Source organism: Otolemur garnettii, unplaced genomic scaffold (genome assembly GCF_000181295.1).
Source record: "Otolemur garnettii isolate 467f Iridium unplaced genomic scaffold, OtoGar3 scaffold00124, whole genome shotgun sequence".
NCBI classification, from domain to species: domain Eukaryota; kingdom Metazoa; phylum Chordata; class Mammalia; order Primates; family Galagidae; genus Otolemur; species Otolemur garnettii.
Window position 1 is genome coordinate 393,188 of NW_003852519.1, and position 19,257 is coordinate 412,444.

At 41.9% G+C, this 19,257-nt stretch overlaps 1 protein-coding gene across 2 annotated transcripts in view; it reads left to right on the forward strand.

Moving 5' to 3' along the window:
• The first annotated feature begins 13,194 nt into the window (after nt 1-13,194).
• Nucleotides 13,195-19,257, forward strand: part of ETV6 (ETS variant 6) — a 230,623-nt gene continuing 224,560 nt past the window's right edge. The window contains exon 1 of one of the 2 annotated variants that reach the window (XM_003797768.3): nt 13,195-13,526. In XM_003797768.3, coding sequence (XP_003797816.1) covers nt 13,494-13,526 — 33 coding nt within the window. In that variant the 5' untranslated portion in view covers nt 13,195-13,493. The remainder of the gene's footprint in view (nt 13,527-19,257) is intronic. The other variant, XM_023517915.1, reaches the window with a different exon arrangement.

The window sequence follows — 19,257 nt, forward strand, 5'->3', positions numbered from 1 at the left end:
TTAGTCCCAGCTGCTTAGGAAGGTGAGGCATGAAGGTCACCTGAGCCCAGGAGTTTGAGATTACAGTGAGCTATGATACCATTGCACTCTGGCTGGGGTGACAGAATGAGATCCTGTCTCCACAAAGGAAAAAATGAAAGAGAGAAAGAAAGCTGATATGGCTATATTTTTATCAGAAATAATAGATTTTAAGACCAAAAAATTATTAGGTATGAAGAGAGACATACATAATAATTTTTAAAAGATCAATTCACCAAGAAAATATAAAAATTCTAAACTGATAAGCACCAAATAAAATAATATCAAGTTACATAAAGTAAAAAAATTGACAAGGTGAAGAGAGAACATGGCTTAAAAAGCTGAAAATATTTACTATCTGGTCCTTTACAGAAAAAGTTGTCAACCTCTCTACATGGATATAAAGCTTTTCAGCAAATTTCCAAAAATACCAGAATCAAACAACAAAAATCTCTGAACTGTAATGCAATCAAACATAGTCATTAAAAAGTAAATAATCTCCTGAATTGAAATTAAAAAGTGAAAAGGGTGAAAGGAGCCATAATAACAGGAGTTTAAGAATGTGATGTAGTAAATGACAACACAACTGTTATCTATTAGGAGGTGAGTGATGGCCAAGGATGGACAATTTGAACATGAATGAGGACACTCATCCCAATGCATTGAAATAAATCAAGTATGTTTAAATCCACGAGTTTGGATACTTGAGAGACATGCCAGTTGATCACTTTGTTAAGATGACAGGGAACTATTCAAATGAAGAGAGAAAAAAATCAATCATTTGTCATTCCTTTCTCACGTGAGCCATACCATTGAGCAGTCAATACGATCAAGTAGACACGCTAGCCCAGGTGGACAGGTTGAAATGCACAAGGAAATCCAACAGGCCTATTGTACGCAACTGCCCACATGAGACCACAAAAAGGGAGCCCTTGGAGAGACCTATGGGAAACTCTGTGGCTGAACCAGGAATTGAAGGCATGTGAGGACAACCTCAGATCCAGGCAGGACCTCTGCATTTCTCCATCACCATATCTGAGCGCAGGAAGCTTCTGAAAGCCCCTCTACTTCTGCCTTCCAGATTTCAGGCAGGTTCCTCTTTGGCTAGCTCTAATTCAGAATCATAAGGGGAAAAGAATTGTGGATAATAGCAGAACACGTCCATGTAGTCCTTCTTTTTCCATTTTAACAACTCTACATCCTCTCTTAAATTTCTGCTTCCACTAATGATGAAATCTTATTTACCAAAAAAGACACTGATCCTGTCCCCCAAAGGATACACAAACAAGATGTATCTTTGGATGATGTCTGTTTATATTTTAGTTCACTCTCATGCTCCCTTTGACATCCTGTAATTTAAATTCTAAGGCATAAAGTTAATAACTTTTTGTTAAATTTATTTTGTATTTTTACTTTCTTTGGAGACAAAGTATTACTCTGTAACCCAGGCTAGAGAGCAGTGGTGTGATTATAGCTCACTGTAACCTCAAACTCCTGGGTTCAAGTGGTCCTCCCACTTCAGCATTCTGAGTAGTGGGAACTACAGGCATGTGCCACCATGCCCAGGTTATTGACTGATTGATTGATTGAAATGAGGGCTCTGTTATTTTGTCAAGGCTGGTCTCAAACTCTTGGCCTCAGATGATCCTCCTACCTTGGCCTCTCTAAGTTCTAGGGCTAAAGTCATGAGCTACTGCTCCCAGATAAAGTTGATACTTTATGTTAGAGAGTAGAAGGATGAGGGGGGAAAGTGTTCATGTGTATACAAATATAAATATATTCATGTCAAAAAAAAATAGTACTCGTAAGCACTGCTTCTCAGCTTTTTCCTTTAAAAAAAATAGTACTCGTAACTACTACCATCTTCATTTCTGCAACTGTACACACGGCCATAGCTGGTATTCATAATTTCCTTTTCCTGTTACCTACTCAGTATTCTCTGCATTCAGCAAGGAACTTGGTGTTCCTGGAGGAGAACCCAAGCCTTCATTCTTGAAGGATCTTTACCATTTCCAAATCTGCTGTATTGAGTTATTGCAATTTTCTATTCATTTTTGGCCATGGCAATATGAAGAGGTATGCCCAGAGGACCTGTCCAATTCCAGACATACTCCTATCTGCTCCCATAATGTACTAGCAACCCAGTTTCCCCTTAAGAATCAGAATCAATCACACTAGCTAGTATAGTAAGGCAAAAAAAAAAAATTATTTTTTTGAGACAGTGTCTCACTCTGTTGCCCAGGCTAGAGTTCTATGGCACCAGCCTGGCTCATAGCAACCTCGAACTCTTGGGTTGAAGCGATCTTCCTGCTTCAGCCTTCTGAGTAGCTGGGACTCCAGGTGCCCACTATGATGCCCAGCTAGTTTTTCTATTTTTTAAGTAGGAATGGGGTCTCATTCTTGCTCAGAATGGTCTTAAACTCCTGGTTGCAAGTAATCCTCCCACCTTGGCCATCCAGAATGCTAGGATTTCAGGTGTGAGCCACTGCGCCCAGCCTACTAAGACAATTTTATGCCTTTAGCTTCTGTGACACAAGAGACTCAAAAGCGGCCAGGTTGCAGTCTCAGCTTCCAGTCTGATGGAACTGTGGTGTTCTCTATAGAAGCACTCTTCCTTTAGGAACTAAGACTTCTTAAACAACAAAGCACAAAGGTGAGAGGATGCAAAGACCAATTTCTGCTAGTAGACCATCAGGGTTAGTAATAAAAGAAGGCACTCCTCTTTCCTTCCCTTAATTCTTTGACCTGTATTAAAAAAAAAAAAAAAAAAAAAGCACCGCATGGGGGTTGCCTACTCTGTATAAATTGCATCCTAGGAATCATCACTCTAGCCCTGCAAAATGTTGTCACCTCTCTGGCACCACAACTGAATCTCCAAACTACCATCTCACTATCTTACCAGACCAACTACCTAAAAATGATGAAGAACAAGATAAGCCCCCTGAATTCCATCACTTTATTTGGTATAAAAGTAGTTTTCTGGTTAGAAGCAACGTGGTGTGGAAACCATAGGGCTGAATAAGGCATTTTGTAAGACCACAGTGGTTTTGCCAGAAGTGACAGAGGCAGAAGAGCCCAATCCATATCCAGTTCTGTCCCCTGGAGAGATTTCCTTTTAAGTTCTGTCCCTTAGGGTCACTTCTAAGGGCCTTCACTGCTGCAGTTGTCCACTGCCAGGGGGTGCTACAAACCCTACAAAGCCATCTGTATCAGGCCTGAACTTTTCCTTCCTAAAGTGGACACAGAGAACTCCCCATGAGACCGCAGTGTGGATTGAGAGAGAGATGGCCTATTAATAGGAATGAGAGTCGTAAGAAATGCAGTCAGTTGCTAATACAACTTCCTGTACCTTCAGGATCTGCTTAAACCCAGCTTGTACACATTGCTTCTACTTATGCTGGGGTGTTACTGTGCATGCCCAACCTTCTGGCTTTGCGGTACAAACTATACCTAGATCAGGTGAACGATGGATCAGTTAAGTGACAATCTGGGGTAGTCCCAAGTCAAGCATTTCGTCTTTTCTAGGGTCCAGTAGGATGTCGGAAGCTATTCCCTGAGAGAAGAATGGCTATCTGTAGAAGATGGCATAGCTTTGCCCTCAAATCCTCAAGATCTGTGCTATAATTCACCAATAGGGTCCTTCCAAAAGCCCTACTATGCCCTATCTGTCATAAACATTTTGTGTATCAGTGGATCTTCTCCATATCAAAGGCCTCAGGGATAGAGGAGCTGGCATACAGCTAGGAACTGTTTGCAGAGCCTTCTCTTACATGAGGCCCCCCTCTAGTGAGGGAGCTCACTAGAAGTTGTGTGTCTTTGTTTGGGATGGGAAGCACTACATGCAACAATTTTTTGCCACCTTCTAAGAGATTTCTTCACCATATCCCAGTTCAGAGGAGGCAGTCCCTAAAGTGGAAGGCTCCTGAACTTTTGTGAAATTTATTTCTCATCGTCTGGCTTTGGCTGCTTCTTGCTCATCAGGTCCAGTCAACACAGTACCATCACTGTAATGGATGAAAAACTATACCTTGTAAAATGGAGAGACCATCAATGTCTTCAGACAAGATAACGGAAGGCTGAAGAGCTGATAAAGGCCTGAAATAGACTAGTGAACATATATTGTTGAACCTACCATTTAAACACAAACTGCTTTCTGTAGTCCTTACCACCCATTTCGTATTTATTTGTTTTAAATTTCAGATTAATGTGAGGGTATAAACAAGTGAGTTACAATGTTTGCATTTGTTAGGTAGAGTCCTTCTTGCAGTTGTGTCCCACACCCAGAAGGTGTGCCACATACACTTACATTGTGCCCAGTAAGTGGGAGCACACCAATCCCCTATCTCCTCTCCCTCCCTTGCCCCCAACTTGAATTGAACTGAGTTTTTCTCTTATGGGAGTTTGTATTAGATCGTCTACTGGCTTCATATTAGTATTGAATACATTGAGTACATTGGATACTTCCTTTTCCATTCTTGTGATACTTTACTAAGAAGAATATGTTTCAGTTCCATCCAGGAATTGATGTAGTCTCCACCTTATTTTATGGCTGAATAGTATATTCCATGGTATACATATATCACTAGATTATTTATTGCAGCTTACTTTACAATTGCCAAGATGTGAAAATAACCTAAATGCCCATCAACCCAGAAATGGATTAATGTCATCCATATTTAAAGACCTTTATGGCAACACTACGCTCTGCAGTCCCTCCAAGAATTGTACATTTTGATTTGCTATTTTGGCAGGTACAAGCAGTTCTAGGGACTTCTTTCTGGCCTTCTTTTCTGGCCCCCCCATAATCTAAGAAATCAACTTGGGGATTCTACATTCCAAGTCTGCATTTTAGAACCAGGAAAATAATTACGGGGTTGGTACAGGTCACCAGTATCACTATCAGCTGAGCCCAAGCCAAAATTCCCCTTATTCCCTGACTTCTTAAGGTCCTACTCTGAGGCACCACAATGACCTTATGAATTTCTAGGAGCGAGTTTGCAGTCATGCTCCCAAATTCCATTTATTTTTCTTCCTACAATGTACAATCACACTGGCAAGTGGCCACAAGCCCCTATGGAAAAGGGTAGGAAGATTTATGATATCCATTTTGGGCAGTAGCAGCATTCGTCCTTAAGGGGAACTGCCTGCCCTTAATGTCAAGAGCCTTTATGTCTATGGAATGGATCAAGTCTGGAGATAAGTTGAGGATACAGGACTGTCTGTTCTAACATTTAAGTCAGACTTCTCCACTCCAGAAACAGATCTTTTTTGTGTATACAAATCAAATAAGACTTTAGCAGTCTGTCCATTTATTTTTATCCTAGGGATATCAAAACAAGTTAGCCAATGCCAAAGATAAAACTATTCTGATTACCACTTCAACTCTGCTGTACATTAATACAATCATGTTTTCTTGCCCCTGGTAGTTAAGATAGGTAAGTGATGTCAGTTGGTGCCTGCCATGCCATTATCCCACCATCTCCAGCTCAAGAGAAGCATTAATGGCTTACAGAGAATGGCTACCTCAGAACTCCACAAGGATGCTGGTGTTTGCTTCAACAATATATTTCTTTCTTTCTTTCTTTCTTTTTTTTTTTTTGTAGAGACAGAGTCTCACTTTATCACCCTCAGAAGAGTGCCATGGCATCACACAGCTCACAGCAATCTCCAACTCCTGGGCTTAGGAGATTCACCTCAGCCTTCCAAGTAGCTGGACTACAGGTGCCCACCACAATGCCCGGCTATTTTTTTGTTACAGTTTGGCCAGGGCTGGGTTTGAACCTGCCACCCTCAGTATATGGGGCTGGCGCTCTACCCACTGAGCCACAGGCGCCACCCCAACAATATATTTCTTAAAGCCTTGAGGCAGGGAAACTCTCCCAGGTCATAATTAAGGGGCAACTGACCGGTTATTACATGATAAATCCACTCCAGAATTCTTACTCCTTAACTTTCAGATACCTGTTTATAGTAGTGTGAGATGGGTTTATGAAAAAGGTGGTTTTCAGGTACTACTTGATAGAAAAATAAATTTGCATGTATGGATACATTTTGAATAACATGAGACAAAGACTAAAAACAGAAATGGGAGGGTTGATAGTTAATTTTGTATGTCACCTTGACTAAGGTATGCTCAGGTAGCTGGTAAAATATTATTTCTAAGTGTGTCTGTGGGGGTGTTTCTGGAAGAGATTAGCCTTAGTAAACAATATCTATCCTCACCAACATAGGTTGGCACCACCCAATCCATTGAAAGCCCAAATAGAACAAAAAGTAGAGGAAGGGTGAATTCTTTCTCTCTTTTCTTGGGCTAGGACATCCATCTTCTTCTGACCTCAGACACTGGAGTTCCTAGTTCTTAGGTTTTTGGACTCACACTGAATTATACCACCAGCTTTCCTGGTTCTCATCTTGGGACCAGGATGGTTAAACATCTTGAGACTTCTTGTTCTGCATAATTGCATGAGCCAATTCCCCTAATAAATCTCTTCTTACATATCTATCTCCTATTGATTCGGTTTCTCTAGAGAATGCTAACTAATACATGGTTTTAGCAGAGATGAAAGATTCAATAGTGATGATAGATGAACTACAGAAATGTAGCAGTGGAAAAAGGGAAATGGGAATAAACCAAACTGGAGAGTTGCTGCTTCTAGAAAGATGACTGGAAGCATGGAGAATCCATGAATGAAACAAAATGATTTGGCAACAGGCAATATACATGGCATAAAAAAAGCAGCAGTATGCCAAAAATTATTTTGAGTTTCATTAATTTGGAGTTTACTAATATAGTGGCATTAGTACAAAAGATGGGGATGCCATAGAGAGAAGGCATATTTAGATTTTAAAAAATGTGACAAAAGCCCTGAAAAATTCTACAACTATTATAACTGCCAAAGAATTGGCTGATAGAAAGCTAATTTGTATGTGTAGTGACTTTCTACTGTGACAACTTGGCCAGGTTGAACTATATTCCTGGAATTCCCTTCCCTGTTATGTTTCCAGTTATGGTGAGCCACGGAAAGAGTCTTAAGTGATTGGTAAGGTAGATATGAAATCACAGACATTCTGTAGCTCATGCACATCGTCATTTATCTGTTGGCCCTTCTCATGGGTATGAGGCAGTGGCTGAGGCTGCAACTGTTCCATCTTTGACAGAATCCTTCTTCAGCTTCTGTAACTCCTGGGTCAGGTGTGTGTGTGTGTTTAGTTCCATGACAAAAATTCCCAGCTTGTGTAGAACACCCACACTGTCAAAGTCAGAGGCAATGAGAACTGACATGGGTTTCAGTCCATCTTCATGGTCTGGTTCACGCTTTTGAACTCTAGCTTGTTCTTGATTTCACCTACTTTACATCTATCTTCTCTTCAAAAATGGCTGCCCTATATATAGCAGAACCTCCGTAGTTGATTCTTACTTACATTGACCACCTCCTTAAATTAACCTAACTTTCACAGGAACCACATATATGTATCAATACAGTAGATTTAGTTTTTTAAGTGAACCACCTCTGTTCATTGACCAGTTTGTTACAGTCCCGTGGGCAGTCAACTTATAGAAGTTCTACCATATATGAATATTTCTTTCACTCTATAAGTCAGCATGAAATTAGAGAAGCAAAACATACATATATACATGTGTTTGCACATGCATAATTCCACTTCTTTGACTGTATCCTGACTTTATAATAAAGAGAATGGATAGGTTAGGTCACTGAATCCATGTCTTACTTGGATAAGCGTAAGGATTTCTTCTTTCTCTTTCTACCAGCTATGACAGATCCTTCTTTAAAAAGCATGCCTATTAAGTTAAGGAATTTCTGGTTGGCATAGATACAAGGATGGTGCTTGTTATTATAGTTTGTATTGTTAAAAATATTACTTCCATTTTTAAAGTATAACATTATAATAATGGCTACCTGTTTTTAAATTAAATATATCTACTTCCCCAAACTCCTCACCCTTTGCTCCTTCTCACCACGATTTTGAAGAACAAAGATTTGACATGCAGGTTGCTCTTCCAGTTTGTATGTAAAAAGTCATAAGAGACCATAATTCACTCTTTAGACCCCAAACAAACCAGATAGGCTACATAATTATAAGACCAGCAGAGAGATAAGAACACAAAGAAGCCTGAGATAAACTTCAGAAAGTGATAGCCCTTCACATGAGAGTAAAGGCCCACAATGATTCTCATCCCTGACTGAAGTGGAGGGAGGAGGAGCACATCATATGTGATGGTAAGAAGAAACCACTCTAGTTGTTAACAAAATTTAATGGCAATACCTGGGCTGATGTGCCAGGTTAGAATCAAAGGAAGCCACAAGTACATAGCAATGCCACATCAACTCACATTTTTTTTTACCACTGATGTTCACTAACTACTAGGGTAGGACCACAAAAACAAGGGCAGTGAAGAACTGCTGAGAAAATGTCTCAGAGATCATTGGGCTTTCAGCTAATAAGAAATGTAAAGGGGCAGGAGAGCTGAGTAAAAATCCTCAGCACTCCATGCCTTTAGTTAACAAAGATGTGGGTAGGGAAGCAAGATTGAAGAGAGATCCTATCATAAGAATTGATGCTAAGAAAGACAACTATCAGGACAGAAAAGCGGAGAATAATTGCTCTAAGATAATTAGAGCAATTACAGGAAAAGTCCTAATCCTGCCTTCAACATATTTGAAGCAGGTGGTAAACCAAATCAAACTAAAGCTATAACAAACCCAGCTCAACTACAGATTATATTGGTCCCAACCCTAGTGGCCTTATAGGAGCAGATGTGTTAACATTTTTGGAGGAAATTTCATTTAATTCATTGTGTACTATAGTTGCACACAGTCAAAAACTATCAAGACACACACATACAAAAATACACACAACAAAAAAAAAATGGTGACCCATGGCCAAGAAGGTGAACTATCAATAGAAGTTAACCAAGAAAACAGCAAAAGTTTTAGAATCATCACAGTGTAACAAAAATACTAAAGGATTTAAAGGAAAAGGTAGAAACCATGTGCAAAGAGATGGGCAAGTTCAGGAAAAGTATTAAAAAACTAAATAGAAATGGTAAAAATAAAAAATATATTATCAGAAGTAAAGAATTAATTAGATGAGATTAACAGTAAATTGAAAAAAAAAACAGAAGGAAACTTGAAAAGACACAAATAGAAAGCATTCAAATTGAAACACAAAGAGAAAAAAGATAAAACAGTATTTGAGATTTATGGAACAACATCATATGGTCTAACACTTGTATTGGGAGCAATAAAAGAAAAGGACGAGTAGACTGAGCATAAAAATGTTCGGAGATAATTAATAAGAATTTTCTAAAACCAATGAAAGATATCAACGTATAGGTCCCAGAACTGCAGCTGATATCAAATAGTACAAATGAAAAGAAAACCATACCTAGGCACCTCATAGTCAAAATCCTGAAAACCGATTTTAAAGAGCAGATCTTAAAAGTAGCCAGAGAGGGGAGAATTACACTGCCCACAGGGGCACCAAAATAAGTACAAATGACTTTTTATCAAAATAATGGAGACAGATGAAGAAGGACACGTTTAAAGTGCTGACAGGAAATAAAAATCTATCAACCTTGAATTTTATATAAAGTAAAAATATTCTTCAAAGATGAACATGAAGTAAAGACATTCTCAGACATACAAAAGCTGAGAGATTTCATCTCCAAAAGACAGCACTACAAGAAACGCTGAGAGAAGTTCTTAAAGAAGAGAAGTGATACCAGATGGAAAACCAGATCTGCAAAAAGGAATAAAAAAATACCAGAAAGGATACAAATCTAGGCAAAATAAAAAGAAACACATATTTTAATACATTCATTATATGTATGTATTTACAAATTTTATAACATGGAGAAGTGTAACATAAGACAACAACGTCACAGAGGATGGGAGATGGATAAATGGGAATTATGTTGTTGTAAATGTTTATAGATTCACAAAATATAATAGTATTGTTTCAAGGTAGACTGTGATAATTAAATATGCAAATTATAACTTAAAGAGCAAGCCCTATATTTAACATAAAGAAGAAAAGCTAGAAAGACGATCTAGGAATTTAGGTGGAATATAAAAAATATCCAATTTACCGCAAAGAAATTAAGACACAAAGAATAGAGTGAAATGAGTGAATAAAAAGAACTCTTCCCTCACCCACTATTACTGAATGCTGAATGGATTTGGAAATGAGCTTTTACTACAGATTTGATAATGTTTTTTCATGAATTCAACCTAAAATTATAAGTCAAAATAGAGCTTATATGCAAAACTTATACTGCTGGTAAAATCATTTTGACACAACTAACATTGTTTGAATCACAAATAATGTCAAGCTGTTTTACACAACTCCCATGCTGTCAGAAGTTAAAACAAGAAGCAAGATCTCCATTCCAACACAAAGTTGCAGCAGTTATATTTTTCTGAATTCCAACTACAGTGCCAATGGTGTTTTTTGGATTTCAATGCGAGTGCAAAGGAAATTTCCATATATAAAATCCACTGAACTGTAGCAGTGAAGAGCTTCCACCTAACCTTCAACTGTAAGTGATTAATCTGCAATGTAATGGCATGCTAAAGAACTATCAAAAGGATTAATAGAGTTCTGATAGAATTTTAGGAATGCCATCTAAGCAAGTACACTCAAGTAAAATCACACACTTGTGGATTGATATTAATATTTTGCAGTACCTGTCTGGGTGGAAAGACATTTTCAAAAATGAAGTACACACCATCTCGTAAAAAATTAGCATCCACAGATGAACATTTGCAATTTTGATGATAAAGAGCACTTTTTGCACCTCCTTTCAGAGGGCAATCCCCTGAAAGATTTCCATTCCTCTCATTAACAGCCCTGTATTAAAATTATTATGATACTTTTCATTTTGTCGATAACAAAATTGTGGACATCTGTTATGTAAGTATTAAACATCTTCCTAACGTCCTCAATTTTGCCTCCTGACCCATAAAGACTAAAATATCTACTCTCCGGGCCTTGACAGAGATTGTCAACCCCTGGGTTTAAATGTAGCTTTTGCTACAGCTGTCACTGTGTACTTTGGAAGCACAAACATTCTACCTTAAACTACATGTCCATAGATCACTTGGAGAAGGTTAAGGGAGAGTTAGGCTGAAAATTGAGGGTTAATTCCACCCTGGGGTTAAAGAATAATTGTCCCTAACTTTAAATACGTAGAATATGTAGCTCCCTGCTAAGGAAGCATCTGTATATATTTTCTCATTTAATCTCAGAAGCTCATAGGATAGGAGCTATTTTTCCCCTAGGTTGCTGCAATCCTGATTGAGTTGTCAGATATCATACCGGTAGGTGATGTAGAGGATTTAACCCAGCAATGAGACATCGGAACCAATATCTGCAACATCAGTTAAGAGGGGCAAAGGTGCACAGATAATTATTGAGGGGGAGGATCCGGTGGGTAAAAGCAGAGGAGCTGGTGTGCACAAAGACTGAGCTCTGACAGGGAGGGTAGGGCCACTAGGTGGCAAAAACTGCTGAGATTCTTGCAGGCTCACAAACCCATTCCCACCTTCCCGGCAACAGGACTCTTTCCTGCCCCATCTTCTTTTAATACATTCTGGTCCAGAGTGTTCCGATCAACGTGTGAACAAAGTACTGTATGTGCAAGTCTGAACACATTTTATCACGCAGAGAGGTGAAGAAAAGTGGGTAGGTAAAATACACAGGATGGGTAAGATCTGGGAAATATGTTCCGGTCCGGTGCAGAGAACGTATAGATACGTATACATATGTATTTATAGGGCATTTAACCTGTCATTATATAAAAACAAAATTACAAATTTCCGTTTTATATTCCACATCCACACATTAAACCCCTATGTATATATTAACAGGGTCTAGAATTTAAACATAATGTTCTAAGTCTTTTGTGGTGGACACTCCAGAACAATTTAAGAGTCTGTAAATAATAAACAAAAGTGATCAGACTACTTAAGATCAAGGCTAGAACCCTCTGGCCTGCTGGCTTTAACTTCCCCCAACTGTTTTCCCAACCGAATATTCCTCCCTGCAGGACCCCAGAGTCATGCAACTGGCCGACGACTGTTTGAGAGAAGCGGTCCTTTGGAGGGGTATTATCTGCAGGAACAGGTCCTGTCAACTTTGTAGTCGAGTCACCTATTTCGGTTGGTAGCGGCCGCTATTTCTTTAAATGGGCAGTGGATTTCGAAACGGGAGGGGGGTAGTCAGGAAAAGGAACTCAGCTGCCTCTGATAACTGCCCTGTAGCCTCCCCTTCCCCAGAGCGCGTGCTCGCTGGGGGAAGCGCCTGCGGCAGCCGCAGCCCCCAACCCGCGGGTCTTTCCGGGGCGCCCACCTTCCCCAGCAACCCCCCGCCCCACCGGCCTTCTGCTTCTGCGGCGCGGCCGCCCGGCTTTGTCTCCGCCGTCGCGCTCCGGCGCTCGCTCGCCCCACGTTTCCCGGTGTGCAGTCTGTAACCCGATCTCCCATTTCCTGATGGATTCTCTTAAAGAGGCAGCGGTCGAGAAGCAGAACAAAGGCTATTGTTTTATTTCCTCCTCCGGGTTCCGCGTTCTTACCGGAATGGCCCTGCGTACATAATTATTTTCCTTGCATCCGCGCGCCGGGAAACATGTTAGAAGCCGTGTGCATATGCATGTGTCTAAGAGACCGAGCTAGGGGAGGTGGGAGGAGTTGAATAAAATCTGTTTTGTGGTTCTGGGGTCAAGATGTAACGTGTTTCCAAGGTGTCTTCGCGAAGCCGGTCGCCGTTCACCTGGGCCGGCTGGGGTCTCGGCGCGCAGGGCTGGCCCCCGCGCCGGAGACTGACCTGGGGGTGCTGCGCCGTGCGCCTCGTCCGCAGTTGCGGCCTGGCGCACCCGGATCCCCCGGTGTCCTCCGCCCGCGCCCCCGTGGCTGCCCCTCCCCCAGCCCGGCTTTTATTTCCCCGATGCCAGGCTGTAACCCGAGCTTTTATTTCCTGGTGGCTCCTTTAAGAGGCAGAGCTCAGTGCTGGGAATTCACGTCAGTTTCTGCACTGAAACTCTCAAGATCAATGAGCAAAGAGCTTTCTCAGTTCTGCCTTTCAGTTTCTCTCTTCCAGGAAGGAAAACATTCGAGAGAGCGGCGGGAGGGCGGGGGCGGGGGCGCCGGCCGCGGGTGGGAGGAGAGACCGGGAGGCTGGCCGGGCTGCGCCCCGGGTCGCCGCACCGCGACCTGCAGACCCCGCCGCCGCGCTCGGCCCGGCTCCCACGCCCCCGCCGCCCGGCGCACCAAACTCCGCGGCCGCCCCGCCCGCCCCGCGCGCTCGCAGACCCCCGGGGCGGCTGCCGGGGGGAAATGCTGGAAGAAACTTCTTAAATGACCGAGTCCGGCTGGCCGTGGAGCATTTCTGGGTTGGGGAAAGGAAAGGAAAGTGGAAAAAACCTGAGAACTTCCTGATCTCTCTCGCTGTGAGACATGTCTGAGACTCCTGCTCAGTGTAGCATTAAGGTAAAAATCTTCTCCCCTCCCTCTCCGTTGGTCGAAAACCTTGAGCTGCACGCACCGCCAGGGCAGTCGTGCTGGGCTCCTCAGAGTGGGCTGTTGCAGTTGCTCTGCTCGCAGTAAATTATTTGGGGCGCGAGGGAACCAGATGCAGCTCGCGGCAGCGGCGGCGGCTGTACCCTTTAGCGTAACCTTGCTACTACCCCCCGCCGAGCCCTTGCGGGCTCCTTGGCCCCCACCCCCTTTCTTTTTGACAATGAAATGCTGATCACAATTGGTCAGGAGGAACCCGGAATGTCTCCAGAACTGTAAAACACCCCCGTAATTAGTGCGCTTTAAAAAATCCCTGCTCCTTATTCTACACGTACCAACATGTGACTGAGATGTAACTTTTGTTCCCGAGGGGTGGTCTTCTTAGGAAAAAAGTTCTTCAGCCCCCATACGATGGAATAGTTTCTTTCTTTCTTTTTTTATTTTTTTAAGGACTCTGGATCTGATCAGACAGGATCCTCCCCCCCCCAACCCCCCATTGTAATTGCAAGTGCTGTCGGAGAGACAGTCCTGGTGTCAGCTTTTCCTGGGCATTGCACAATGAATTTTTTTTTTTTTTAAGCCAAGGTGAATAAAGTTGCTGAATAGTTATTTTACTCCGATGCGTATGAAAGTTGAGCAATCCCAAAGTAGAAAACTCGTGTGATGCAGGGAGAGAAAGAAAGAAGCGACCAGGCAAAATGACCTTCTGTGTTTGACAGTGCAGGGAGGATATCAAAGAGCAGAAATCTCCCAGCTTTCTGGCCATATTTTGCAGTATTGTATATGCAGGATGGTGGATGTTTGCAAACACAGGGCTTGGTTTCCAAGTAGCTGTGTGTATGCCTATCTCTATAGCTATAAAGACTTGTGGTGCTGCCGTTTGTTGCTTGTAAAAAGTTGTTGTAAAGTTTGCCACCATTGGGAGGCAGGATGATTTATCCATAACGCCCAGTTATTTTTCCCAGTGCTGCATTTATTGTGTACTTGATTAATTTCACTTTTCCATCAGTACTCAGGTGGAAGACCTTCTGCTCCTACAAGAGTCTAACACTGCTGAAGTTTGTTTTTGGCTTGGCCTATTTAAGTGGGCAAATAACCTGTTTTCTTCATCTGTGGGGCACTAGAAAAACTTTTCCTGGTTTTACACTGCTTTTTAATTAGCATCTGTTGAGGGGAAAGGCAGTATTTTATCAAACTTGCTAACTTGGTTTTCCTAATAGAGGCAGAGTTTAGTGTTTCTTATCAGGAAAGATTTTCAGGATTTAAGGTAAGACTAATGTGAATTCACAGGGTAGGGTGGGTTTCTTTGTTTTTGCCTCACAAAAATGCTGGGTGGAACTTCTTGCATTTGTAAATATCTGGGGGTAGCACTATCCCCTGTGGGCGTGGAAGAGGATGCCACACTAAAGAATGTAGGGTACTTTGGTACTTCAAAACCAGTTTCTTTTACCTTATAAATTAGTTTCTACATCCAGTTCAGGAAAATCCTGCTGTATAGATATCCTGGATATGGATAATAATTTATTTGACACTTTGTAACACAAACAGAGTTAACTAAATAATGGGGTATTAAATCAGTAAATTGCATTTAGCTTTATGACAATAAATGTAACATCAGGAAAATCTATGGTTATGCTATGGCAGTTAACTTTAAAGAGAAAACCACAAAAGCAATGTTTTTTGCGACTTTTCTTGATACTTCTTCTAAAGTGCATCTCACTCTTCTGATGGTACTTGAGGCAGAGCGCTACTGAGCGGCTTTTTTCTTTAGTGGGAGAAGCGTACAAGAGTCCTTTTCCTTACACATACAAAACCAGTACCAAAGAAAACACATTCTTAAATGTGACATAAAAATTGTATCTGTAATTTGCATGTCAATTTTTTTCTTTAATGCTTGTACTCTTGGTTCTTCCAGGGTGCCTCTTTTCATTACTATGTTCTTCTTTGTAACTAAAATAGATTTAATGTTCTTTACCAGTAATGACCATATCATTTTTATTTTATATTGGTCTTTATGGAACTAGTATGCTTAGACTGTGCTTGTGTTTAAGTACATACATGTGAAGAGGATCTTTCCATGAAGTTTGTTTAATTCACAGTGTTCCAATAATAAGCACTAGAGATCAAGGACTGGGATTATTTCAGGTCATCTGAAAATGTTCTGGTGATGTGCTGCATTTCATTTAGTCCCTGGGATGTGGTACAGTGACTGCATTATAAAAAATGTTTGCTGGTAACCCACAAGCAAGTTGCTTGCTTTTAGAGTTCAGTAAACAATATTGCTTTTCTATGGAGTAGAGAATGAATGTCAGAGGCTTTGAAGGATGAGCTGATGAATCTGATGTACCGAACTAGTGTGACACGGACGTCTCTCTGTACATGGAGAGATTTCTCCCACTCTTCCTCTCGACGCCTGAAACCTTCCTCACTTGCTCTCATTCCTTCCAAGCAGCTGGTCAGCAGGCAGGCAACCCCTCAGCAGCTGGTGAGGTGGAGCACAGAGGAGCCTGACCACAGGCCGCCACAGAGGGAAGTATTTTGTTTACTTCTGAGCAGTGCCTGTTCTGCTAGAGAAAGAGTAGTGTTCGATTTGGGTGGAGTTGCCAAGGTGAAAGTTTCTGAATTGGTGAATCAGTGACACCTTCGTAGAGATTGCTTTTGTGGTGGTGGTTGACAATCAGTGCCCCATAAGGGCTTCTATATTTCTTTTGTGCTGCATGTGTGTTCCCATTACCTAGGCAAGTTAATATCAGACATAACTTTTTTACAATTAGAGGAAAGGTTGACCAGCTCAAGGTCATCCAGACTGTCACAGAGTCCCACTGTTTCTCTGAGCTGGGCTCCCCCCTCAAACACTGTGGTACTTTGGTCCTGAGAGTTTATAAATGCTTCAATTCCTGACTGTTTCGGGGCGATTTAAATATAGAGACAAGATCACTGCCCCTAAAAAGTCAAAACATTTTTTTTCTTTTTCAGAGGTTTGCATGGCTGACTGCTGGTCACAGGAAGAAGGAAGAGGCTGTCTTTTTCCATCATCAGCCTTCACCCCTTCAAGTCACCTGTTCAGTTTTAAGTTCAGCCAAGTTGCAGCCGAGAGTGGTTATGGCCCGGCAGACACGGCCCTTCTTTAGGCTTGGCACAGTGCTTTAGTGGGCCAGGGTGATCCAGAATACAAAAACTAGTTGCATAATGTCCCTGGTCCCCTCCTTCCCTGCCCTCCTTATCGTCAGCTGTCGCAGCAGAAGAAAATCTGTTTTTTTCTTTTTCTTTTCCTTAACCAGGAGACTCCCTTGATCTCTCCTCCTGGACTCTTAGCTCTTTGGCTTTAGTGATACATATCTTGGTATCTAGTACCTAGCTTGGCAGCCGGCATAAAAGTGTTTCTCAGTCATGTTCGCTGATTTGAAGTGAGGGGTGGGAGGAGGCCAGGGTCCTTTCCTCCCTCTGGCTGTATGTGACCTCAGGGTGACTTAACACATTCATCTGCTGGCTTATAGAAAGCATTTAATAGGGGCCCATCAGTGCCTCATAGAGGGCTAGAGCACTCCAGGAGTGTCCAATGAAAAATTCTTAATAGATTTTTGATAGAACACTAATGTTTTGTTATTTTGATAAAATTCTCAAAAATACTTCTGTGTCAAAATAAGAGAAGGAATTGAGTAAGAAATACAACAAAGGTGTTTGAGGAATCACTTTAAAAGGTTCAGATTAACAGGCTTCTCTGTTTCCCCAGTTCCTCTGACAATAGAATCAGGGAACTTGGAGATATTCAGAGTTGAGAAACCTTAGAGATCTCCTGGGCCAACCCCTCATTTTTATAGAGAGGGGGTCCAGATTGCTAAGCTCTTTGCTTCAGCCCATTGGTGACCGAGCCAGGTTTGGAGCAGTACAGGCTTACTGGATCTCAGGCCACCACACTGCATTCCCTGCGTTCATGGTGGGTCCCTGTAACAGGCCAAGGAAATTTGATACAACAGTCTTCACTCTCTCTGGCACTTCCTAGTTTGGTCCATTTTAATCACAAGCCAGCTGTCTGAGGGCATGAGCATATGTGCCAAGGAAGATGATGTGTAGGGGGAGAAATGGGCCGTGAGGGTCTCATCAGGTGTGAGCAGAGGAAGTAGTAGGAGACAGGGATGAGGGAAGAAGGCCTGATGGGCTTGTTTTTGCACCGCTGTTTGCAGCAGTGTTTTTTTTTATGGTGCACCAGGACCTGGTAGTTCTGCTTTGGGCTGAAGGTGCTGGGACCTGCCACTAGGCCCCCTCTGAGGAATCCTCCACTGGGCCATAGGCTCAGCCAAACCTCTATGTCTCTTCATTTACATGTAATAAGCTCCCTGTTCCAAAGAGTGAAAGCTAAAAATGTGGCAGCTGGTCCTATAGTTCTCCTTGGGGTAAGTTAAGGAAAACAAATATCCCAAAGGTGAGTTCCAGAAGCGGATAGAACTAAGGCACATTCTGTAACTGAGTGGGGCTGCATTTGCGTGTACCAAGGAAGGGCCAGGGCCAACGCTGTGTGGAGAAGGGGTTGCTGGGAATAATGCGAAGAGCGTTTTCATTCCATTACTGATTTTATAAAATCTTGCCCTTTGATGTAGCTTTCCCAGCTGAATCAGTGTCAAATGAAGTCACCTAGGACGCAGAGGTGTCCAACTTTTTTTCTGTTCTGCCACACTTCGGAAGAAGAAGAGGTATCTTAGGCCACACATTAAACACACAAACTGATGAAAGCTGATAAGCAAAAAAAAAAAAAGATGGGTGCTGTACTTTTTGCAATATGCAACACTACAGATAAGCAAAACAGTTCTCAAATAATCTGCATAGGTCCCATGGGCTACAGGGTGAACACCTCTGTATGGTACACAAATGACATTTTTTTCCTCTGTGAATCTTTCTTCTAGAAAAAGCACTGGAGCTTGTTTTCAGGCAGGGTCCCCCACTACTGTATTTGTTGTTTAGAGGTGTGTAAGGAACAGATCTCTGTGTGTATGTGTTGAGTAGAACAAGTTGTGAGTTTAATCAGCGTCCCCATGTCAAACGGGGCCTCAGCTTAAAGACTGAACCTAGTATTTGGAGAGGGAAAGACTAGATTAAATCCATGAGAAGTTAGAAGTATAGCCTATTAAAAAACACATTTTTATTGATTTTTCTGAACGTACAGGAAGCGGGCTAGTGAAGTGTTACTTTTGGGGGCGTCTCAGGATAAGCTTCAGCAAGTAGGCAAAAATGACTTGGGTTCCACGTTATCCACAGGTGGACACCAGAGCTATCATGGGCTTGCAACGTTCCTTCAGTGTGGAAATATTACCACGCGTTTTATTTGCTCTGTTAGTTTGCTTGAGGACCCTTTCTTCTTAGATAGTGAAAATACACGGTTTAGTCTGGTGTTTGTCTAAATGGTCTGGAACTGTCCGTGTGAGGGCACGAGGCCTGATGAGGGAAGGAAGGCGTCACCCCATGTTAGGATGGGCTCTCAGAGGAGCAGATGTGGCTTGTGTTTATGGAAAACTCTGGGACTCTTACATTTTTGGAACTTTATCAAGTGGATATATAGTAATTAAAAGTGTTTGTCTGCTGTGTTAGTGATCATCACTCCTGCAATAACCAGTACTGGTTTACAACTGTATAGAGGTTTGCTAGTCACAGGGCACTTTCTTCTTCGACTTCTCCTTCTTCCTCTTCCTCCTCTTCTTTCTTCCTCTTT